The following is a 25,402-nucleotide window of genomic DNA, read 5'->3' on the forward strand; positions in this document are numbered from 1 at the left end:
TGGTCAACTCCCCTGAATATACAAGATTGAGTTAGAAAAGACCTACCAGGAGGTGTTTTATGACTCAGGATTTGCTTCTTTTGTCAGCTTTCTACTTCCCTGGTTAGGAGCAAGTACAATGAGGCTCTGGTCAAGAAACTCTCCTTAACTCTTCAAAGTTAAGATTCTGCTGGTAAAGCAACAGCTGCCCAACAAAGGTCCTTAGACTCTCTAGCCAAAGTTTTTCTTGATAATAGGGCAGCCCTAGATTGTCTTAGCTGAGCAAGAAGGTGTCTGTGCTGTGGGCAATACCACTTGCTGAACTAGACTAACACTTCTAGGAAAGTTGGAACTTAGCTATATAAGATCACTGAACTTGGCTTAAGAAAGTGACTCCTTCAACAGGTATTTCTTTGATTTATTGGATTTTGATTGGTTTGAATCTTGGGGACCATCGCTCTAACGTACACTCTAGACATTGGTAACTATCCTGCTTATATTAGTAGTAGTAGTAGTCTCCCTGGCACACTATATTCTCTCAAAAGCTTTAAATGCAAATTCACAGTCATGAACCACCAAGCAAATAATCTCCCTAAGACCAGAAATGCCAGAAAAGGAACAAAGAAAATGACTGAAGTCAAAACTGAAGTTTTGGCCTATAAATACCATTGAGATTCAGGGGGAAAAAAATCAGGACCTGTGAATATCATATAGAGGACCAGTAAAAGCTATAAGAACTTCAGGGCAGTAGCTGCAAGTGGCACTAATGCTTTAAATTTTCATCACACCTTTCAGTTAATTCTGAATCACAATTCTGATCAAAAAGGGGGAATTGTTAAAGAAAAAGAGAGAGGAGGAGGAGGAGGAAGAGAAGGAAGGAAGGAAGGAAGGAAGGAAGGAAGGAAGGAAGGAAGGAAAGAAGGAAGGGAGGGAGGGAGGGAGGGAGGAAGGGAGGGAGGGAGGAAGGAAGGACCTCAAGTGGAGTCACTTGTGCTGAGCCCCACATCAGGAAATAAGGTTCATTGTATAGTTTCAGCCTCTCCCAGGAACGTAATTTTTAACCAGTGTATCTAGAATTACCTGATCAGCACTAGTGAGGTAATCTGCCTGACAGAGTCCCACCCTGCCCCCAAAGGAAGGTGACCTTGTCTGAAACGTTCCACTCTTTTTAGAAACTTCTGTTTTCAGCTCTCGTCTGCTTATAAAAGCCTTCCGTTTTGTACAGCTCCTGGGAGTTCCTTTCTATTTGCTAGATAGGATACTGCCTGATTCATGAATCATTGAATAAAGCCAACTTGATCTTCAAATTTACTCAGCTGAATTTTATTTTTTAGCATTGGGCATAACACACTTGAACAAAATCTACAGGCAAAAAGTGAATAACTGTTAACTATTTAACAAATATTGACTATGTGCATCTGGAAGCAGGCAACTTAAAACAGAGCCATAGGCTGTTATAGACCAAAGAACTGAGACACGAGGAAGACTCAGAAAGCATCCAGACTACAAGTTCCCTCTTCTTACAAAAAACCAGTAAAGTCTGTAAAAATCTCTTCTCCCACAGCAGCACAGAGCATCCTATTCAGTCATAACAGGTACAGCTGGCATACCAGGAGAAAGGGCACGTCTCCAAGAAATTTGCACACCTGCATGAGTTTATCAACACCCAGTGAGAAGAGAAATAGCTCAAGCTATGGAAATATAGATGAAAAATAATGGACTTTAAGAACAGAGGTTTCAGTAATTGCAGACAGAGACTGGGAACCCCTGCAATCTGTATATTAGTCCTGGTAACACAAACAGCAGACAAAACAAAACCAGATATACAACACAGAAATAAGACTCAGACCAGATCAGTAGACAACCAGTTCTCAGGGCCACATCCAATCCAGGTGACCAATGTTGGAAGTTAATACAAGAGCCACAGTAGCATTTATAGAATGAACTCCACTGATCAGAGAGAAAATATACTGTACTGAAGAATACCTATCCAGGTTAGGAGAAATAAAATGAATTAAACTAGTAAGAATAGGGGAGGATTTGCAAGTTGAGGAGACCTTCACAGAGACAGTCAAAACAGGAAGAAGCAGCCAGCAGGATTGTAGACTGCTTTGCATTCTTTCTACCACAAGAGGGAGGGAAGCCAAGAATACAGTTGGAGTTTGACCAAGCAGAGTTGAAATTTTGGTAGACTAAATTGAGCAAGCATGACACCAAGTTGCCCTGACAAGAAGAACCCTCCCAGCCCCTTACAAAAATGTATTATCATGAGAAAAGCTATATGCAAATGAAGTTAAAAGTAACCAGCAGCAGAGTACACAAGGTCATAGGAGGCATTGGGGAAGAGTCTGTGTAGCAGAAAAGGGATGCAAACAAACAGGACGAAACACTTAAATTGTATCTAAAACGGCTAACCTAGGTCCATATGCTTGAGAGAACTTCTGTGTACTGTGTAAATCTGAAGGTTCTAATAACTGGTTTGAGCATAATTGGCGCCAGTATATCTTACATATTTGTTGCCATCATGGAATAGAAGAGGTGCTGGACAGGGAAATAGGAGCTCCTCTGTTCCTTGTGGCCTATGTGAGAAAATCCACCAACAGGATGAATTGAACCTTCCCAGAATGAGTGGCAGAAAGGGCAACCAACAGTTACATTTGCATCTTATTGGCGGTGGCGGTGATAATGGCAGAGAGACATTTTCTACACGCAGAAACCTATGTATATGTATTACCTATATTTATAATACTGAGTTTATTAGTTGTGCATGGTTAATTCCATTGTGTGCAACCACTGCTAATAGCTATGTAAAATTCTGTCATTACCAAGTGTTGAGTTAAAATAAAAAGAGGACAAATATTCAGGAAATGCTGAGTTGGCTATTTCTTGCAATTTTTTCAGCCAACATCTTTCTTGGGCATCTCTCATCTCACACAATGTATAGGAACACTGAAATGAATGATAAATGAATTAGGCTGTATTATTTATCTTCCTCTCTCCCTGACCCCCTCATCTCCTCTCCAAGCTGAATGGTTGGATTGGGATAAATTAAAAGCATGTGTGATGTAACTCCACTGTGTATGATGTAACTCTACCTCTCCCCAGCACCATGAAGAATGGACTACTCTGAACCTGCTTTTCCAGTAGCAGACAGTGCTAACGCCAGGATGAGCATCTTCTGTAACAGAGTTCTGCCTGGGTCATTCTTCACGCCCCAGTTCCCTGCTCAACTGGCGCCCAGCCTTTGCTGGCTCTTTCTTCCTAAGGAGCCAGACCTTGTCCTTGTTCCACTGGCTGAAAAATGGGTGTCTTTTTTATCCAGTTTCTCCTGAATCAAGGTATAGTTACCCACCTATGACTATCACCTCTTCCTGTGGATTCCTGGCTCCCTGCCCCTAGATATAATGTTTTGGAAAGTAACTTCATTTCAAAGTGGACATACGTTCATTCTGCCCCATGAGCAGCAAGCTACTTTTAGAAACCAGCCCCACAACTCAACTAATTCCCTCAACCCTTGTTTTTCAGCCACAGGGGGTAGCAGGAGGTCAGTAAACTGAAATTCGGTGGCGACAAACTGGAAGTCAGAGGGAGTGTGAGTCTGTGGTCCTGGGAGCCCGTGTAATGAAAGGTTTCAGAGAATTAGCATCTTGACCTCTTTTCCTCCCTGCTTCCTCACTGGACCAAAACTAGAGAAGAGGGCAAGATCATTGTCTCTGTGTGACCTCTATACCTGTGTTATACAGGTAACTGGAGACAAATGGGAATTTAAAGAGAGCACCATGAAAGCAAGCATCATAGCACCCTTTTTCCCTCCACATTTCCCTAGTACCTAGTACAGTGCTTGGCATATAGTAGACGCTCACTTAATTATTTGTTGAATGAATGAATGAACAAAGGATCTAATGCAAATGACTGGTCATTCTTCAGCCGTGTTCATACTTGTCTCAGCACTATTTGAGCCCTGGCTCAGGAGGACCAACGGATCACACCTGTATGTTCAAATGCAACACTTCTCCTTCTAGGCTTTCAATGCATTTATCACATCACTTAGGTGAGTCTACACATATAATTGAAATACATCACTCCCAGAGCCCCAAAATGACATCAGCCACTGTGGGGCCAGTGCAGAGATGCCTGGCTAATCTGAGTGACATGGCCTAAAGACATCCTTCATATCTCAAACAGGGAACAACTATACTCATCAGTCTCTTCTCCCTTCCCTCCCTCCTGCTACCCCCCAAAACTGGTGAGAATCTCAGAATGTCCTCAAGGTATTTCTAGGTCACAAATAACTCTTAGGCTTGCTGGGCATAAGCTCGTCTTTGGGACTTCTTCACTGCCCTGTAGAGCTTTAGCATAACAGCCTGTGGCTCTATTCTGTAAACCTCAGGCCTGAATTGCTCACCTGCATGGAAATGGATCTAGGTTGGTAAACACTTACTAAACACCCACTACAGGTCTTACACAAATCCTGGCTCTTCGGGCATTACAATCTGGTTGAGTCTCTCCTGGGACATAGCACTTCCTTTCCCTCCAGTGTGGATTATATCTAGAGATCCACAAAAGCGAAACCAAAGACAAAGCACAAAAACAAAAGCAAAGGGTGTTTTTGTGTAAACTATACCGTGCCCCACACAGTAAGTTTTATACAGATGGAATCAGGTTAAAAGGAAACAGAGGGCACCTTAGGGTAAAGGCAGCCTGTGGAAGTAGAGATAAGAGGCATGATCATTCCAAAGTACCTGCTTCAGGGTGGGCTGGCTGGATTCATATGAGAGTACAGACCTTGTAAGCACCTGTACAAAGGCAACCTACCCAAACTGTTTTGCCCACTTAGGTTCCCTTTGCATCAAAGCACACACCTCCCCGACCCCTGTCATTTTAGAACTTGAACTTTGCCCATGCCTTTCATAACTTGTTAAAATAGGACTCTGAGAGGCAGAAGATACTTCAGTGGTCACTCTGTCTAACTTGTGTCCCATGCAGGAGTCCCTTGCCATCCCTGACAGGCAGTTAGGCAGCTTTGTCTTATGCACTAACTCAGAACCTTCCAAACATACCCGATCATATGAATCACCAGAAGCACTTGTAAAAAGTATAGCCCACTAACGATTCAAAACTACACAAGATCAACACCTGCATAAAAGGGCCCGTGAACCTGAATTTTTAACAAGCATCCCCAGTGAGTCTTACAATTAAGCAGGTTTCTTATGTGCATATAATGCAGTGTTTCTTGACAGTAGCTGCATATTACAATCAGCTAGGAAGTTTAAAAAAAAAATCAATGATGGGCCTTTACCCCTAGCCGTTCCTACTTAATTTGTCTGGAGTGAAGCCCAGAAGGTATAAATTTTTAAAGCTCCTAGCTGATTCTAATCTGCAGCCAGGGTTGAGAACTACCGTAATATCTTTCCAACCTGATGGTAAACTCTTTGAAGCAACCAAGAAATCTATACCTTTTGGTACTCCTCACTGAACCTCACCACCATGTTGAACCTGTAGTAAAACATACTCTATCACTACTAAGTTGATCTGATATAAATAGCTTTGTTCACCCATCCAATGGGATGTAGCTTCCTAACTCTGCTGAGAAACTGTATACTTCCACTCAGCAAGAGGCCAGACAACAGCATACGAAGTGCTATGACTTCTCACAGTTGAGTCCAGCCCCACCGTCCCCACCGCCCCCACGCACACAAACTGACATATACACAGACATATCCCCAGCCTTCCCTTTCCCCAGACTAACCAGTCCAAACAATGCCAGAAGCCTCATTCTAGGGCTCTTCCCTCTGGATCCAGCCCCCTGCCAGCTCTACTCACATTGTACAGCACGGTGGTCCATCCTTCCATGGTGATGCATTGGAAGACAGTCAGCACAGCAAAAAGGATGTTATCAAACTGGGTGATCCCATCGTTGGGGCCAATCCAGTCCTTGCATTCATAACCAGCTGGGCAGCCCTGCACACCACATGGGTGAGGAGGGTCAAATCCTTCTAGAATGCCTGCAGACACATTCAGAGGGTAGGGGATAAACCACATATTTTAGCATGACCTGGAAATGACCCTCAGGAAGCCACAAACACCCAGTTCTATTTCTTTGTCTCAGGCTCCCACCTCTGGCTTCTTTATACCTCACAGCTTACATACTGTGTGTTCATCCCAGTGCTTCCCAGCTTCCTCTGAGGCCACATGGCCTTCACTTTCTTCAGGCTACATCTTCTACCCTTGCCTGAGTACCACAGGCATGGACAGACTGGGTCACATAGAACAATCTGAGGTGAAGGCAGAATCTTCCTGATTTTCCAACTTCAGACTCAGTACAGACCCTGAGTTCTTCTCGGGTTTCTTGGGGACAATTATAAACTAAGTCCCTTCAGTGGGTCTCAACTCCTTGTTTTTCTGGCCTAAGTTCCTGGTCTTGAATAAGAAAAAAACAAAACAAAACAAAACTCCCAAGGTAGAAGGTGTCCTTTGAAGATTTAAAAACAAAACAAAACAAAACAAAAACTAAAAACCAAAACCAAACAAACAAACAAACAAAAAAATCCACATGATACTAAATTGGGCTTCTTCAACCTCTCCCTGACCCCCTTTCCTGCTAGGGTATTCTACTGGACTTGAAAAGAACAAATAAGATGCAAAGAGGTACGGATTTGAGGTCTGTGAACCCTGCAAATTTCACAAGCACCCCTGGCAAGTCACACTCAGAGCTCTCTCAGCTTTTCCACACTGTGTGTGGGTCACAGCAGGGAAGGAGGAAGGTCATGAGGTGGATCATGGAGGGAAAATGTCTCCACAGACCTAGAGAGACCCAAGTCTGACTCTGGGCTCCAAGGCCCACCTGGCCTGTGGGCCAAAGAGGCTATTGTACAAAGGGTATTTCTTCAGACAGGTGGTTTTTGACAGTCAGTCTGACAGCCTTCTACCATGGGATGGGGGAACTGAAACCTCCTGTTTGAAATCCTCTGACTGCAAACTTAAGAGGTCATTTGCTGTGCAATATCAGTGTCCCCTGGGGATCCTTAGTCTAGGCTGCTTGTGCCTCAAAAAGCTGCTGACTAGGAAGTTTGTGATTCTAATCCCAGGGCTGGGATAGAATATACTTTTCCACTCAGTCCCCCAATGACCTGAAATTACTCCAATGACCAGAGGGGAGAGGAAGGAAAGAAGGAGAAGGCAGGGAACAACAATCCTACCTGAACTGTTCGTGAAACATGCCCGGTGCAACTTCCCACTGTAGAACTCCAAGCCAATGATGGCGAACATCAAGATGGCAAAGAAGAGCAGAAGGCCAATTTGCAGAAGAGGCACCATGGCCTTCATGATGGACTTCAACACAATCTGTAGGCCTAGAAGGAAAGGAAGAGAATGACAAATGGAGCCTCCTTGAGCACCACGTGATATAGGAGGCTCCCTTTACTCTCTTCTAGGGGGAGAGGGACAAGTCTTTGAGGGAAAAGAACCACTGGTCCTAAGACAATGAAGACAATTTGCAAAGGGACAACCAGAGCAAGTTGAGCCGAAGACTGCCATCACTACTTCCCCTGGAATTAATTCCATGTTCCTTCTCACCATTCCCTGATCCTTTACACGCCTGTTACTCCTCCCTTATTTGTTTCGCCCATGTTGCTTTCTGCTTATCTCTTACAAACTTATTAGAACGTGCTTCTTTCCTAAAGGAAATTAAGCCTGGCCTTGCTAGGCTCTAAATCTTATGAGAGCAAAGACAAAGTTTACCTCCCCCACTACTCTACCTGAAACCTGGCTTTCCATCCACTGTTTTAGGATAACAATTAGTACAATCACTAGTCACAAAATACCATATACTTTGACCCAGAAGTTGTACTTCTAAGATCCTAGCCTAAGAAAATAATACTTCAAATAATAATTTGAATAAGATTTAAGAAAAGAGATGTATGTCGCTGCGCTATTTCTAGTGGGGGGAAAATGAAAATAATCTAATGTCCAGTAGAAATGACTAAATAAGTCATCTTGTATAAGATGGGCTATAGTACAGACTTTTTAAAATATATTTTTGAGGAATTTTTAGTGTCAGGAAAATCAAATGCTTATATGATAGGATCCAAAAGTATACACAGAGTATGATCACAATTATGTTAAAATGCACAGGAAAAAATGAATTAAAAAATAGGATAATGAGGGTGTTTCCTTTTCATTTTACATATATTTTTTTACTTTGAAAATTTTCTCCAAAGATCTTCCACTATCTTTAAATTCCGGAAAAAAAGTTGCTAAGTTTTAGAGTGAAATGTTTTGCCAGATTGCTGCATCCCCATTCTTTTTTACCACTGGAGAAATAGCTTCCTGTTTATCATTTCAGGAAAGCCATTAACAGAGGAGAAGGAAGAAAGGCAAGTGCTCACTAGGTATCCCTGACACGAGCTTCAGGGGCCTCAGGACACGCACAGCCCGAAGGGTCCTCAGGTCCACATGTGTGTTGAAGTGGGTCCCTGCCGTAGCCAGGATGCTGCAGATGGAAACAAAGAAGGTCAAGGTTATCACCGTCTGGCTTTCTCCTCCTGTTCCATGGGGGAAGCTGGGTTGAAGAAGGATCAGCCTGGAAAGTACACAGAGCTGATGCCAGCTGCGTGTGGGTGCACCTGAACTGGGGTGAATCATCAGTGGTTCCGACTGAAATTATATTTAGCCACATCTGGGTTTTACTTTGCAAAGAGGGAAAACTCGTCATTGCATCAGAATCCTGGTTCCCAATCATGAGTAAAATACAAGCTCTCTAGCATCTATCCCGTTCCTGCCTCCAAACTTTGCCCCCTCCTCTCCTCTCTATCCCTCACCAACCTCCTTTCTCCCTTTCCAAACTACTGAGGCCCCTGGATTTTTTATATCCGAATTCGTAGGTGCCCCTGTCTCCTGGCTACTTCAGGGAATTTCCCTGGATCAGCTGCAGTAAAGGAGTAACTCACTCTTGTTCACTTTGGCAATCAAGAGTTTTTACCAAACAAATCAATCACACGGATGCTATAACTATGAGTGTTCTATAGCTATAATGTGCAAACTGGATATTACGTCCAACACAAATATTAATAATACTATTTTTGCAACTTTGTCTAATTTTAGTCTTCTTTCTGTGGAATAGTACCTGTCTTCCCTCCCAACCTCTCCACGACAATTTCAGCTGTCTGGAGCCATGGGCAAATAAGTCACTCAGAAAACTGAGTTTTCTACATAGTCAAAGGGTGGCAAAGAGTTTATGTCATTTAATTATCTTTGGATGAAATATTTCCTTCAATACTTGAAATCTAACTTGAATGAAAGGTTTATGCTGTACACCTCTAGAAAGCAGCTAGAGTATCGATGGGTACAAATGACACAGATCCAAGACTCTACAACTGTGAGCAATAACTTTGAAACAAGCCATGCTGCCCAAGAACAGGGGGACTGTTCATGTGGTAGTACACTTCCCAACATTAAACGTACTCAAACACAGACTGTAGAACTTTCTATTAGGAAGTTAAAAATGTTCCAACATTGGTTGAAGGTTATCTAAAAAACCAGTAGAGATTTACCTCAACTTTAAGACTATAATCCTACATTAACCCAACCTCAAGATAAGAACCAGAAAGAAACTCTACTCGCATAAAAGATCTCAGGAGCTAGGCAAGCTTCTCAGGTCTTCTCTACCTCTCCTGACCCAAACTTCCATACTGCCCTCTGAAAAAAAAAAGGGATTTAGAGGAGCCACACCTCTGATGCCGCTTTTGACTCTAACTGCCAATGCCAAAGAGAGAAATTAGGGAGGGAAGTGACATTATTTCCAATAAGTAGGGAAAACCTGAAGAGAAAAGAGAGCAGAAGAAATGTGGAAAATGGGACTGAAAAATAAAACAGGCAAAGAAGCAAATAAAGGGAAGAGGAGACAGACAAACCTCAAGGCTAAGCATAGTGATAGAGAACCAGAACCCCAGGAAAACGGGGTCATTGTTCTGCTGAATCCACTAACAGAGGAAGAAGCACCATACTCTGAGTCTTCTGAGGTGCACTGCACATGGGAGACAGCTCTCCCTATGGTTTTCTCTGTCTTACAAACGCGGTGGGGAGAATCCGCCCTGTTCAGAAACCAGAGTTTTGTTTCCAAGGATACCCAGATACACACGAGATGCTCTTTCATATCATAAGAAAGAGCTACTGAAAAGGAAAATTTCCTCCCCAACCCTGAGCTGAAGGAGGTGTATTTCAGAACATGGAGGTAGAGTCCAAAAGACAAAATTAAAAAGCAAGAAGGCACGAGTGTAGAGAGAAATAAAACTGGTAGAGGGGAGGGAGGATAAGAGGACAGGGAAGTGAATGGTGAAAGGAAACAGGGACATGAAAACAGGAAGGAAATAAGAAGAAATAAAAGCTTGTGGAGAAGCAAATGTCAGAGAAATAAGAATTCTCATGTGGGAAAGAAAATAACAGTGAAGCTAATTTGAAAGAGAGAGAGGCAAAAATATGGCATTTGTTGCCAGAGGCTTGAGTAGTGACCCACAAGACACATCCATGCTCTTTTCACCAAGTGTGGCCCTCAGCTGAACAAACCTGCCCCCCAAGTCATCTATGCTGCCCCAAACTTTAGCCAGGACTGTGCTGCCTGGGGCCCATGCTCCCCCCAGCCCTTGGAATTTTCTTTTCCTTCATCCTACCCTTTGACCTTGGGTTCTGTCTTAGCCTCCTCATAAACTAGGTCTTTAGCTCATGCCCATTGGCCAATGGCTGCTTCCTAGTGTTCACATCATGTTTGAGGGTAGGAGTTCCTGTCCACCTGCTAGAAGTAGGGGCAATGGAATTCTTAGGGGGTAAAGATAATTGAGGAAAAAGTCCCCATAGAATTCTGTGTCCACTGCCATCACTGCCCTTACCACATCTTAGAGAAATTCTCTGTTTTCTCTGGTTTCTCATCTGTCTCTCCCACAAGATCCAAAACACCTCAAGTGGAGGCACTGTCCTCCCCATCTCTATCCCCACACCTAGCCCAGGGTCTGGAAAGTTAAAAGGTGCTCAATGAATACTTGATGGATTGAACTGCACTGATGAAGGTAGTAAATGTGTTGAAGCAGAAACCAAAAGGAAAGAAGTACCAGAGAAACCCTGGAGTTTACCAATGATAAAGGCAGGTGGCAAGCCAGGATGCTGTTCCAACACATGCCTGTTGGAGCACATGTACCAGAAATCTGTCCCTGAGCATTTTAGAGTCTAATAAGGATCTCCCAATATAGTTTAGGACTCCTGCTCTCAAGGAGATCCCACAGGACAGGATCTTCTCAGGAAGAGAGTTAGAGAGGGAAGGAAGAAGACTCAAAACGTAAAGACCTGCCCTTCAGCAAAGCCTCAGTGCTAAAGTCTATATGCTCAGCAAAACTCTGGGCCTCAGATGTACGCAGGAAGTTCAGGGCAAGTCCACAGTAGGAAACGGCCCAGGTCCTCAGTCTGGTGGAAGTGGACAGACACAGAAATGAAATAATTATAATTCACCATGAAGAGCCATAACAGAGATGTTTACAAAGTGTTCCAAGAATGGGAACACTGCAGGAACACACATAGGGCTCACTATCTACTAGCATCTTTCACATACGTTATCTCATTAAATTCTCAAACATATCCTGATATTACTACTGTTTCCACTTCATAGAAGAGGAAATCGGGACTTCGAAAAAATTATGCTAATAAATGGCAAGACTAGGCATTAAGGTCCTTTCTCTTCTGATATCAAACCCAAGCCTTTCCCCACTCTGCCATTATGCTATGCAATGTCTTCTCAGTACTGCACAGCTCCACTGTTCTTTAGTCCAGTACATTGCTAAAAATACCAAGGTCACAATAGTCTCCCAACAAGCCAGTGAGCTCGGTTCCCTTTATCCCCAAACCACAAATTACTAACTCCCACAGACTTGTCACTGACACCTCTCCGAACGAGCAGGTCAGATAGAGGCTCCTTGCACCTGAGGTGACAACGGCTATAATATCCACATATACACACATGAAGAGACAGTTATGCCACAGAATCAGAGTGAGGCCGCTGCGCAAAACTCTAATTCTGAGTTAATAAAAGCCTAAGCTCTGCAATCCCATGCAGCATATGTGAGTACTCTTCAGAAACAGTGGCTGTGTTTTCCATTTCTTTTGTCACTATGAGCACAGGGTCTGGGTGGAGAGCTCTGTACATAGAGGGGTGCTTAGTGACTACCCCCAAAGCAGAGGACAGACACAAACCTCTGACTACGACCAGGACAGATGCAGGATTCTGCACACTATAAATGTTCAAAAACTGTTTCCTAGCGGATGTCATGGTTCAGACCTACCTCTAATGCTTTCGCTCTTAGCTGTCAGCAAGTAAGAAGAGTCTAGAGCCTGATACGATCCTGAGGGTCTTGTGTGCCCATTACAGCAGTGGCAGAAGATGGAACGAATGCTCTGAGCAATCACAACCAAATGACCTCTCCCTGAGTCAATTACGCAAAGAATTCTCCCACCCTGGAGTCCCTTTGACCTTGGGTTCTGCCTTAGCCTCTTCATCAACCCAGGTCTAACAGTCTCTTTTCACACTTCCATGGCTAAAAATTCCCTGAAGCATTATGCAAATATTACACTAAAAAATTATCCGTTGCTTATCTGCAATTCAAATTTAACTGGGCATCCTGTATTTTTATTTGCTAAATCTGGCAAATCTATTCAAGGGATGACCAGGTAAATAGCTTCCCTCCCAGTTGTTGCACTAGCCTTAAACAAGTGTGTAAGTTCTCTTTTGAAGAGGCGATACAAACCAGGGGTCTCCTACCCTTAGGCCCAAAAGTTCCTCCTGAACTCCCAAAATTACTTCTTTGCTTCCACCCATATAAATCTCAAGGGAGAAGTTCATTAGCCTTCGAAAGGCAAATTGTTCATCAGCATCTGTGCAAAAAGGCTGATTAATACTAGCAAAAGGTATTAGGTGCTTAACCAGCCCACATTATAAGAAACCAAGAGGAGACAGGGAGGGACCTAACTCAAGTTGGATTCCCAACACAGTTTGAGCCAGGATATCATTTCCATGGGTAATCCACCAAAATGAGTTGTTGTGTCCACTTAGAAGTGTTTCAGAGGTGATTGGCTCCTTCTTCTCTTCTACAATTTTACCTCCAACGAGGCACCAAAGTCTAACATATCCTTCCTTTAACACATCTCTTGGATTCACCTCTTATTCTCCCACCTCTTTCTTGCCTGGAATGCCCACCCCCTTGCCTTGTCTCCCTGCCTAAATAATATGATCCAGACTTCAGAGCCAGATGGCATCCTAACTCCTCCTTGGAAAAGATCTACAGGCAAAAGAGAGTTGAACTAGGATGATGAGGAAGTGGTAAAGCACATGCTCTCCAGTCATACTGGCTGGTTTCAAATGCCTGTTCCCTCACACAGCTGTCTTGACTTATGCAACTGCCTCTCTGAGCTATAGTGTTATTATCTGTAAAATGGGGACAATATTTTCCTAAGAGGGTTGATGTAAGGATTAAAAAAGATAAGATGCTTATAAACTTCTTCACATAGCACCGACTTAAAAATATATCAGGAGCCCACAGAATTGAAGGGATACTGGAAGACCAGGTGGGAAAAATAGGAAAACAGAAATCTCGGTGTGGTAGGCTGAAAAACAGATTCAAAGATATCCATATCCTAAACCCTGGAAGCTGTGAATGTTACCTAATATGGCAAAAGTGATGTTGCAGAGGTGATTAAGAATCTTGAGATGGGAAGATTTTTCTGGATTATCTGCGTAGGCCCTAAATGCAATCACAAGTGCCCTTATAAGAGGCAGGCACAGGAAGATCTGGCTAGAAAGAAGGTTGCAATGTAGTGACTGAAGCATGGTGCTATGCTGCTGGCTTTGGAGATGGAGGAAACATGAAAGGAACCCAGCCCTAGAAGCCAGGGAAGGTAAAGAAATGTCTTTCTTCCTAAAGGCTCAGGTGAGAGTACAGTCCTACCGATACCTGATGCAGCCCAGGTAAACTGATTTTAGAGTTCTGACCTCTAGAACTGTAAGAGAATACATCTGCTTTAAGCCACCAAGTTTGTGGCAATTTGTTACAGCAGGAATAAAAAACTTAGACACTTGGCAAAGGTCAGAGACTCCAGGAAGTCTGATTCTTAGGCCACTGTGGATATTGCTAGACACATCATCACCAACCGTACCAATATCATAACATCAACAGCTTAAAAGTCATAGGGGGAAAACCATGTGGTCGAGCTTAAGTCACATGTCCCCTTATATCCCATCTGGCTGCACTGGGACAGTCTTCTACTATTTCCAAAGTGGGCAAGACCCCCACCAAGAGCACACACAATGAAAGATCCCCCCAAAAGGAAGACTGGAGGCCACTGGGGAAGTTGGACATGGGAAAGCTAAAACAACAACAGTGTTTACTAAGTCTGACTCATAGAAAGTACTTAATAAATAGGTGTCACAAAGGAAGACGAGAAAGAACATATCTGGGGTTTTGTTTGTTTTTTAATCTCTAAAATGAAGGAATCAACTAGAGGGACCTCTCAGATCCCTCCTGGCTCTAAGACTCTGACCCAAAACCTGTCCAGACGCTGCTACACTTCTCCAGCCCATGCAATCTCCCCTTTCTCTGAACATCTTGAAACCTGTACAATATTTAACACCTGACTGCATACTGTTCTTAGGTCTTAGAACGGAAGTCTGATTATTAATGATAATTAGCTGGATCCTCATAACTCAGTTCAAAGCCATCTCCTTGATGGAAGAAAGTACCTTTCACATTTCCATCTACTATGGTCTCTTCTCTAACAATATTCAACAGCGGTGCCCAAGAAGTACCCTTGACTCAGGGATAAATGAGTGTTAATACATCCTCACTGGGGCAGATTAGATGGACTTGTCTGGAGCTGTGAATGAGCCCACAGGCAACTGTATAATTAGATATCCAAACTGAAGGAGATTTAACTACGTGTGCAAATAATGATGATCTATCAAAAATCTAAATTACCCCCAATGTTTGGCTCTCCATTTCTTTTAAATAAATTACCGAAAGTGTAATTTGATTTTGGAATCAATTTCTAAAGATTTTACTTCATTTTATCAAAAACAAAAAAGCTCCTGTGCGTTAAACTGTTCAATGGAGACAAGCTCCCCCCAAAATTCAACTTGACTAAAATACATCTGAGGGAAGAGGATGAGGCTGCGAAAGGGAAAACAGGTGACAGGTCTTACACAGTACATAGTCTCTGCAAGCTGCCCCCTGTTCGTCCCCAGACCCTATGCTCGGGCTCTTGGATCCCATTCAGGCTTAGCTCAATCCTAGAACCCAGAGCCCATCTACAATGAACTGATATTTACTGAATGTATGCCATGCAGTAGGCATTGGCATTATAACAGAGAACAAAATGGAGATGGTGGCTGTCCTCATGAAACTTCATGAAAAAGACATTAAATAGATCACAAGTTTAGTAAGTGGAAGGTCAGGAAAGGAAGGATTCACTATGGAAATGACATATGAACTCAAAGGTGAAGTATGAGTAGGCCAGAGGAAACAATGCGGGAAGAGCATCCAAGGTATATGAAAAGGCATGCGTAGAAGGGACAGAGGCACAAAGGAGATTGGCATACTTGAGAAATTCAAACAAGGGCCGGTGTGGCTGGAATTTAGTGATCCAGGAAAGAATGGAGACCAGAGAGGCAGGAGAGTATGAAAAATGTAAAATAAAGGAAACTTCATAGCCTATGTTAGAAATTGGACCAAGCCTGGCAGCGCTTAAAAGCTCCAGGTTACACTTGGTGATGGAACATCAGGTTACCCACCCTGCTACTCTGAGCTCCACAGACGTCCCCTGATTGAACAAATGGTCTCTTACCCTATCCCCAAGCCCGAGCTCCAGTTGCTATGAATGACTGTCTACCTTGGTCACTGTGCCGGAATTAATGCCAACTTCTATTCCTATAGGCCCCTCCTGGAACAGCTGCTGCTGCCTACCTCCTCTACAGTAATCTTTCCTAATAACAGAAATATCCTATAGTCACACCTGCTAGAAAGACTAGGTCCCTCTCTAGCCCAGAGACTGAATCTAGATTATCATAAGCAAATCATCCATTGTTCTGAATAGTGACTGATTTAGGAATGAAAGGCCTTTAAGGGAAAATATGCTGTGTTGCTTCAATTCACCCATGTTCTTAGAACAAAAATAAAAGTGTACAGAGCAATGATTTTCAAACTTCTTTTGAACACAGCCTGCAGTACAAAATACATTTTACATCACAAGCCAGGGTGAATATATGTATGTATGTTTGTATGTATGTATGTAATATGTATGTATTATGTGTATATATAATATGTAATATATATGTTATTGTATGTAAAATTACATAATGCTTCATAAAAAAATACTCTTTCTGTGTATGATATATTCATATTTCCTCTTCAATTCTTCCTAGCTATCTTTTGTTTCACTCTGGTTGCAACCAATTAAATTGATGTCATGACTCTCTAATGGGGTTGACCTACATTTTGAAAAACCCAAATGTAGAGACTAGCTAATACACATGCTCATTCTTTTTTTTAAGGATCTAAATATTAAAATTTACTGAATTACTGTTGAGAGTACATGTTGAATTCAATAATTTTTTTAATTTTTTTTAATAATTTACATCCAAATTAGTTAGCATATAGTGCAACAATGATTTCAGGAGTAGATTCCTTAGTGCCCTTTACTCATTTAGCCCATCCTTCCATCCACAACCCCTCCAGTAACCCTCAGTTGGTTCTCCATATTTGTGAGTCTCTTATGTTTTGTCCCCCTCCCTGTTTTTATATTATTTTTGTTTCCCTTCCCTTATGTTCATCTGTTTTGTCTCCTAAAGTCCTCATATGAGTGAAGTCATATGATATTTGTCTTTCTCTGACTAATTTCACTTAGGATAATACCCTTCAGTTCTATCCACGTAGTTGTAAATGGGAAGATTTCATTCTTTTTGGTTGCTGAGTAATACTCCATTGTATATACTTCCCACATCTTCTTTATCCGTTCATCCATCAATGGACATTTGGGCTCTTTCCATACTTTGGCTATTGTTGATAGTGCTGCTGTAAACATTGGGGTGCATTACACATACTCATTCTAAGGAGACTGCTCTAAAGAGGACAAGATGGACCAACATGAACTGCTGCTTTAATAGCACCATGTAGCATCTTGGTGTTTTCCTAGAAATGATGAAACAGTTTGCCTTGAAAAGTTTTACTGTACTTTTCTAATAACTGCACACACAGTGGTCTAGGAGAGACCCTGTTCCCTCCTCTGTTACCAGACACAGCAACAGTGTCTTGCTACCCTTCAGAATGGATAATCTCAAAGAGAGACCACTAACTCCAAAACTGTCACGAGGCAGCTATTTCTAGGGTTTGGTTGGTTGGTTGGCTATTATTTATTTATTAAGGCTTGGGCCCAAGTTGATTTATGACCAAAGTGGAACATAAACTTCCTTCTAAGATTCTAAGCAAGAAGTCATAGTATTTCTTGGGAGAATTAGAAGGACAATAGGGTCAAATTTCCCCTTTCCAAAAGAGAAAAGTCTATGCCATTTCCAGAAGAGATAAGTGGTTCTGTATTTAATAAAGGTAAGCCCCCCCCCTTTCTGGAATTTAAAATGGGGCTCATAATTAAATTTCCTAAGAATCTTAGTGGATATGAAGTGGTCCGCAAATATGTCTTTTGATGAACAGAAAAGTCATGGCCTAAAAATTCTCCCATTCCTTTCCCACCAAAAGAAAGTTCAACAATCAAAGCATGTCACACCAAGAAGAGTTTGTATTGACATTTGAGACCAGATAATTCTTTGTTGTAGGAAGCTGTTCTGTGCATTGTAGGATGTTTAATAGCATCCTCCACCTCTAGCCACTAGATGCCAATAGCAACCCCTCCTCCAATCCCCCCCCCCCCCCGAGGTTGTAACAACCAAAAATGTCTCTAGACATTGTTACATGTCCTTTGGGGGAACATCCCTGGTTGGAAACTACTGCTAAAGGAGAACCTCTCAGATAGTGATAGCTTTAGACTGAGCAATAGCCTTGGGCTCTTGGGTGGCTCAGTCCGTTGAGCATCTGGTCAGGTCATGATCTCATGGTCTGTGGGTTCGAGCCCCGCGTCGGACTCTGTGCCTACAGCTCGGAGCCTGGAGCCTGCTTCAGATTCTGTGTCTCCCTCTCTCTCTGCCCCTCCCCCACTCATGCTCTGTCTCTCTCTGTCTCAGAAATAAGTAAACACTAAAATTTTTTTTTAACTGAGCAATAGCCTGATTAAATGCAACGTGTGTGTTTCACAACCAGTCCTCATCCACTCTGGGAGAAGCACATAGCCCCTCAGGCAGAGAGGAAGATGTTGCCAGGGTGACCCCAAGCCACAAAGTCAAAATTTTGATGAAAATGCAATGATGCCAACATTGATAAAAATACCCTCTGCCTTCTTCTTTAAACATCTCCTAGTAGTTACATGAAGCTTAACCCCAGTATATCTACCAAGGAAGCTGTAATCCAAAAGTTTCCCCCAAATCATGCAAGGTAAAGAACACAATAACGTACAAAGGAGAGTTTTGTCTACTTAGCTTCAGTGTAATGGAAACAAAGGTCTAGTTCCTACCAATAGCCCTAGGTTTCTTCCCTTTTTTATGAGAAAGTCCCTGGTTATTCACTCAGATACCACAAGGAGAAATGCCAAGCAATGGGTAGAAACTCTATGAGTGTCATTCAGGTCCAGGTGATGATGATCATGATAAAAACATAAATACCTTGTTGTTTCATAGTTTACATAACCCTGTCTCATAAAGGTACCATTATCCTCCATTTTGTAAGTTTGAGAATTAAGGCTCAGAGAGAGAAACTGGCTGGCCCAAGATCACTGAGAGAGTAAATGGTCAAACTGAGACTCAAGCCCAGAAATTTAGATTCCAAATTTGGAGTGCTTTCAGTAGCTACAAAAGATAATGGCTAATAGCTAGAAATACATCCCAAAGGCACATATATTTGACAAATGTCTTCTCTAGGACAACCACAGAGCTACCTCTCTGCAGAGCCTTATGGTGGTGTCCTGTGATTGCAGGATCATATGAATGTTACCAAAACCGTACTTCAGAGAGCTGGCAAAGACGGAGAATTGCTGGAGAGGGAAATCCCATATTATAAGAACTCGCTAACATAAATACATGTTCTTTCAGTTGTTTTTCTAGTAGCGGTGAGGGATTTCTATTGATCCACCACCCACACACTTTCTCTCACCAGGTCTCCCTTAGGTCCAGGGACAAGCATTTGTGAGATGGCTAGCCTGGGATAGAGCAGAAGCCAGGGAAGACACAGAACCCAGCTAATTATCCATGTAGGGGCCAAGCTCTTAATGCAGGCCACATTAGAAGGATGCACTAGTGACCTCCAGTATCACATGACAGAGACCAGCTGTATAATCCAACACTGCCCACACACAGCGGCCACTGATTGTTTGAACAGCCAGTACCTCCTTTTCCTCCAGCAATAATACTCTACCCCTACAGTTCTTTGTATTTTTTCTGCATTTATTTTATTTTTTTGTTTCTTATAAAGATAACAGACTTTTTATTTATTTTTATTTTATCTTATTTTATTCTTAAATAGCATTTACTGTCAAGTTGGCTAACATACAGTGTGTACAGCGTGCTCTTGGTTTTGGGGGTAGATTCCTGTGATTTATCACTTACATACAACGAACAGTGCTTATCCCAACAAGTGCCCTCTTCAATGCCCATCATCCATTTCGCCCCCTACAGTTCTTTTTAAAAACTGTAATGCTCTTACATGCCACTGCTGGCCAGTGAACAGTTCCTCCCCTGGGATGTTTGGACTTGGGACTAGAGTTTGGCTGAGCTCTCCTGAAGCAGGTAAAGCCCTAAAATAAAAGGCTTCAGGAGATGTCACTGTTCATGTTTTCTCTCAGAGAATAAAGCTGGTTGTAGTGTAAGAGAAGAATAAAGCTGACTCTGGAGATAGGAGCTAGCACCTTGATCCTGAGACCCAACTACTTCCTGGTATTTCTGCAACTTGATGGTTTGGTGAGACACATCTTCCTTGAAAAGTCCTCCTCACTTAAATGACTCCACCTTTGGTTTCTGGCACTCACAATGACCCACTCACCTATTATATCCAGATAATACTATCTGGATAAGAAACCAAAGTGAAAGTTGATACAACTGGCCTGGCCAGACAAGAGCTAAGTAAGATACATGAAAAACAAGGAAAAACTCAGAACCATGCTCCTGGCATGGAGCCAATACACCAATTAGAGAATGTGCAAGCTTTTTCTTGATGTCATCTTAGCAAGTCACTTAACTCCTAAGATACTGAAACACTGCTCTGCTCCCTGTTCAGCTTTGGAAAGACTGAAAAATTATATATGTTCATGATTCTGGGGAGAGCCAGAGTCCTGTTGCCAAGAAGTCAAATGTGGATGAGTGGAGGTTAACATTTGATGGTGGACTGAGTGAAGGGATACTTCAAAATAGGAGGAAAAGAAAAATCTAAGTAATAAAATTCTACCTTCTCATAATGTATTGGGGTAGGGAGTTTTTTTTTTTTTTTTTTTTTTTTTTTTTTGGATGTATGAGGAATATCTAGCTGAAAGAATCTGAGTTTATAAAACCTTTTCAAATCAGTGACTCTTTCAGAAAAATCATGGATCCATAAATTTTAGATAAAACATCTTTGTCCGTTGTTCCACTCTCCTCATTCTGCCTATAATGCCGAAGAGATTGATTTGCATGACAGGCATATGCCATCTGTATTCTAGGATGACAAGTATTAAAAAAAAAATACCAGATAATTTCCCACACTTGCACAGCAGACAAACCCACAATTATAGTGCATGATGAAGAGACAGCTTTAAGTTATTATAAAATATCAACTGTCTGCAGAGCCCCCAAATGAACTAGAGTTGTTTGTTAGAGAAAACAAAGTGCTTTTTACGTTTCAGATTGATTAAACCAAAATTCATTCTAGTACTTCTGAGTCATATCACATCCCATACCACCTATTTGGAATACAATAAAATACAAGCAATTTTAATAATTAAAAAGAATTGTGCCTATATACAGGAACTCTTTAATTGTTACCCAAATCTACTTGATACAGATATGTAAGCACAAAGTAAGTAGTTTTAATTGTACTTTCATTGTGAATAAATAAAATGCTGAATTGTTGGAAGAATCAAGAGGTTAGTCTCCCAGCAGAAGAGCTAAGAGGCATGGCTATTTTCTCAGACAGGAATTTTAAAAAGGAACTTTTTCTTTTTCTAAGGAACAATGGAGTGTGTTTATTAATAATGGAGTCTAGACCAAGGGACTGCTGCCCCCTGTAGAAGAGCTGGCACCCAGGGTCCAAGTTTAACTCAATGGCAATGAACTTTCTTTTCAGCTCTGAAGTTATTTTTACCTTGCCAGCTATGCAAATTAGCTCATGGCCTCAGAGCATGAAAGAAACCAGGCTGAGACCAGGTTAATATTTTATGAAAAAATGAAAATACTGCAAGCCACTGATCCTGGCCCTGATCTTCACATACTCTATAACTATCCTGTATAGATAGAACCATGGCAAATTTCTGTACCAATCTAGCATCAAAAAAAAAGCAAGCTATATACAATTCACAAAAGGAGAAAGATAGAATATTGAAGGATTATATAAAAGAATTCCATAGCATTATAGTCAAAGAAATTCAAATTAAAGCAACACAATAGGCTGTTCTGCTGTCAAAAAGCCATGACTAGAAAGAAAGCATATTGGTACAACTATTTTGCAAAGGTATCGGACAATGTGTATGCAGGCATTGAAGATGTTCACTTTCTCTGATCCAGTAGGTGTAGGAAATTATTTTAAGTCCATGCTCCAAAATTAGGACAAAGTTTTCTGCCTCTTCAAAGGTAGCACCCAATTCAAAAACCAGGACTGAGTTGAAAAGTGTGACCAGTCTGAATCTTGTTTGGGACCCTAAACTCCGTTTACAGCAGGTCCACATAGCATTATCCCTTCTAGCAGCCATTCTGCTTTAATGTACTGTGAATCCTTTCCTCACAAAATGCTGCTAAGACGGTTCTGTTTCCTCCTCTTTTCAGTATGGGGAGGCATGGATGGTTCTGGACTAGGAGAACAATGTGAGCAAAGCTATGCTTTTAGAAGGTCATCCAGCGGTGGTTGACGGAGTGGCCAGAGAGAGGACAGCTGCAGGGGCACAGTTGCTGGGAGAAGTTCTGCCACAGCCTTGCTGGGAGGCTCTGAACTTGGGGCGGTAACTGGGATGAAAAGGAAGTCCATTATCCCCGACTTCTCCGAATACTCAGCTTGCCGACAGGACGCGCCTGCTCCACATGGTTGTCAGCAGGACTATTAAAATGTCTGAAGCTGTCAAAAAGAATCAAGGCAGCCACTATATGGCAAAGGGTGACTACAGTAAGGTGAGAGTTGCTGGTGTAATTTTCCAGAGGGGAAAACGAAGGCGAGACAGAAAAATTAGGCGGTGCTCAGGAGAGCCTCCCAAGCCGTCCCCTCCATGGATCCCACTGCATTGGCCATTTGTTCCTCTCAGAACCTCATGCTTAGGGTACCCTGGATGGCACTGTCAGAAAAGCCCTGCTGAAGGCCCACAGGCTGGGCTTTCCATGAGGCAGCAACCAGGGCCACAGGAGGGAGAGCAGAGGGAATGATGACCCCACCTGAGCAGATTCTCTAACACTCCACGGGCCCCCGCCAACGCGTCTTCTCCCAGAGCCAAGGAGGGGCTCACTCAGCACCCTGTTCTTGCACCTTGTAAGGCTGCGTGCCTGCTCATCTCACTGCTTCTGACATATTTGAAAGAAATAGGTGGGGGACTAAAAATTCTGTGCAAACCATGAGAAAAGTCACGAACTAGCAGATTCTCTAGTTCTCCCTCCAAACTCTGGTTTTACACGTCTCGGTGGCAGTGGTACTGCACACATTCAGGTCACTGTTCAGGTAATTAGGAACCTGAGCCCCTCAGAACTGGAAGCTTTAGCATTTTGTTACCTCAATATGACCACAGCGCCTCCTCATACCTCCTCAAATTCTTCCCACCAGCCCCAAAATGTGGCCTGAGGCCGAACACCTGGTACTATTGTGGGAAGGGGTGTGCTCAAAAGACCAGTGCCCACAGAGGTTTTCTGGGGCTGAGCTATCCAGAGACAATGAGACAGGCTGCTCCAACCCTTCCCATACCTCCCCACCCACACATACCCCCCATCTCTGTCCCTTCCAGCAGTTCAGATCTGCTGTGATCGTGAAGGGAGCCTGAACTTTTGCATCTTATTTCTATTCTTGCTTTAGAGGTGGCTATTATGGGGACACAAAGAGCTAAGAGTACCTCTCAAGGGTTTTGTGGAATGAAAATTCATGAGAATTCACTATTCTGGGATCAGCAGTATTTAGTGCAAACCTGCATGAAGGTATCCTGCACCCCTCCCATCCCAGAGGAAGAAGTCGTGTCAGTGTCATGCTGCGAGACCAGTAAGAAGATGCCTGAGCTACTGTGGTACAGAACCATATCTGAAGCAGAAAGCCCATCCTACATCCTTACTTCTGCAGTGTCCTTCACTGGTGACAGCAGCTGGACAACCAAGCATACCTACATCACTCGAAAATCATTTGCTAGTCTAGGGCCGTGTTTCCAATAATCTCAGAACATTTCCATTCTTTCTGACAGGGCTTAAGGAATAAAGTTTGGTGGAGACTTTCTGGTGAATTTCTTTCTGGGCTCCCTCTTCACAGAGCTTAAAGGCTGCATGGTGCTCAGACCCACAGGAGCCACAGTTCCCATGGAAATGAATTCTCCCCTCATTTATTCATTCCTTCATTCCTGCAAGCCTGTACGTTTTCATTTCACGTGTATGAGGTACCAGACAATGTGAGGAGCTAAGCAAGACGGTCATGGTCCTGCCCTCATAGAGCTGACAATCCAGCAAACCAAGACCAAGGAGCGACCAGGGCAGCTCCTAGCTCTGCTGGTAGCAGGACACCATGGAAGTTCCTGCCTGGTTTTTTGTGCCTTAGTTTTCCCAGTGAGAAAATGGGGCTGCTAATGCTTCAGGGTTAAAAAGCTGCTTGCTTCTGTATGCAGCCATCCCTCCCACAGTAACACCAGAAGAAATTTCAGGGGGCACCAGATTATCCTGTGGACACGGTTGAGGGGTGGGTAAAAGGAAAAATAAGAACATGAAAATCAATGCCTATGGCACTCTTCTTCCAGGATCAATGTGGCTTGCTTCTTTGAGGACTTCTGCTATTTAGTGGAATACAGAGAAGCTTTTTTTGTGGGCAAAAGAATTCTAAAACTACACCCTCTCCCTCCTTGAGTCTGCAACTCCATTTCTTCCACTTCAAGCACTAATCAGTGGGGAGATGGCTGGTGAGTATATCTTCCTGTGCCTGATGACCAATATTTGGCCATATACCACTGTGTGTCTTATAAATATATAAAGGAACTTTAAAAAAGTAAAACAAATTCTATTATGAGAAAAGTAAAAACCAAATAGGATATAATATAAGAAAGACTACCTAATCATTTTCAATAATAACAATGGCCCAAATATGTCTGAAACTTTAAAACCTGAGAAGCACTTTTACGTAAACATTCTCTTACAAGAACATCTCGACATCCTTAGAAATATTCTTTGCAGGGATTAGTGTCCCCATTTAAAAAAAAATGAAAGGACCAAAACCCAAGATGGTTGAGTGATTTGCTGTTAGTCTCACAGATAAAAAGCCATAGTAGAACTAGACTTGAATCCAGTCTTTAGCTCCCAAGTCGAATGCTCATTTAGACTCAGCACTGAAAACACAACAAAAATATAGAAAATTGAAAGAGAATTTGTAAAAAAGTGAAGATAAAATCAAAGATTGTAGAAACCCAAAACAACTCAAACCCAAACAAATATCTTGATTTAAAAAAATCTAGAATAATAATAATAAAATAATAATAAATAATATAATATATAAATATAGTAAGTAAATAATAAAAATAACCAGTGAGCCCATTGTCAATCCCAGAATAATTCCACAATAGATGGCTAAATTGTTTATGAGCAATGAGAAAGCAAGCTGGTCAAACACTGACTGGGAAAGCTTCACTCAGTGCCTTGTACAGGTGAGGAGGGCTCAGTAAATGTTAAGGGCTATTACTGTCACTATTATCACTGTTTCTTATTATCTGGAATTAGCAAGACATTGCTTGGAACAAACCCATGCAAGCTAACCTTGCTTCTTTTTTAATAGGGTTATTGGAAGAATAGATCAAATAAATGCTAAAGATCTGGTATTCCTATGTTTCACCAGCCCTTGACGAAATCTCTTACACTTTTAGAATGGTAGAGAGTACCATTGGATCAGAG

At 42.3% G+C, this 25,402-nt stretch overlaps 1 protein-coding gene across 5 annotated transcripts in view; it reads right to left on the bottom strand.

Annotated features, from left to right (window-relative positions):
* CACNA1E (calcium voltage-gated channel subunit alpha1 E) overlaps positions 1–25,402 on the bottom strand; it is a 319,528-nt gene that overhangs the window by 218,138 nt on the left and 75,988 nt on the right. For all 5 annotated transcript variants that reach the window (XM_030302660.1, XM_030302659.1, XM_030302658.1 and 2 more), the window contains 3 exons: positions 8,367–8,470; positions 7,179–7,331; positions 5,803–5,984 (listed from right to left, as the gene is read on the bottom strand). In XM_030302660.1, coding sequence (XP_030158520.1) covers positions 5,803–5,984; positions 7,179–7,331; positions 8,367–8,470 — 439 coding nt within the window. The remainder of the gene's footprint in view (positions 1–5,802; positions 5,985–7,178; positions 7,332–8,366; positions 8,471–25,402) is intronic.

Source organism: Lynx canadensis, chromosome F1 (genome assembly GCF_007474595.2).
Source record: "Lynx canadensis isolate LIC74 chromosome F1, mLynCan4.pri.v2, whole genome shotgun sequence".
NCBI classification, from domain to species: Eukaryota; Metazoa; Chordata; class Mammalia; order Carnivora; family Felidae; genus Lynx; species Lynx canadensis.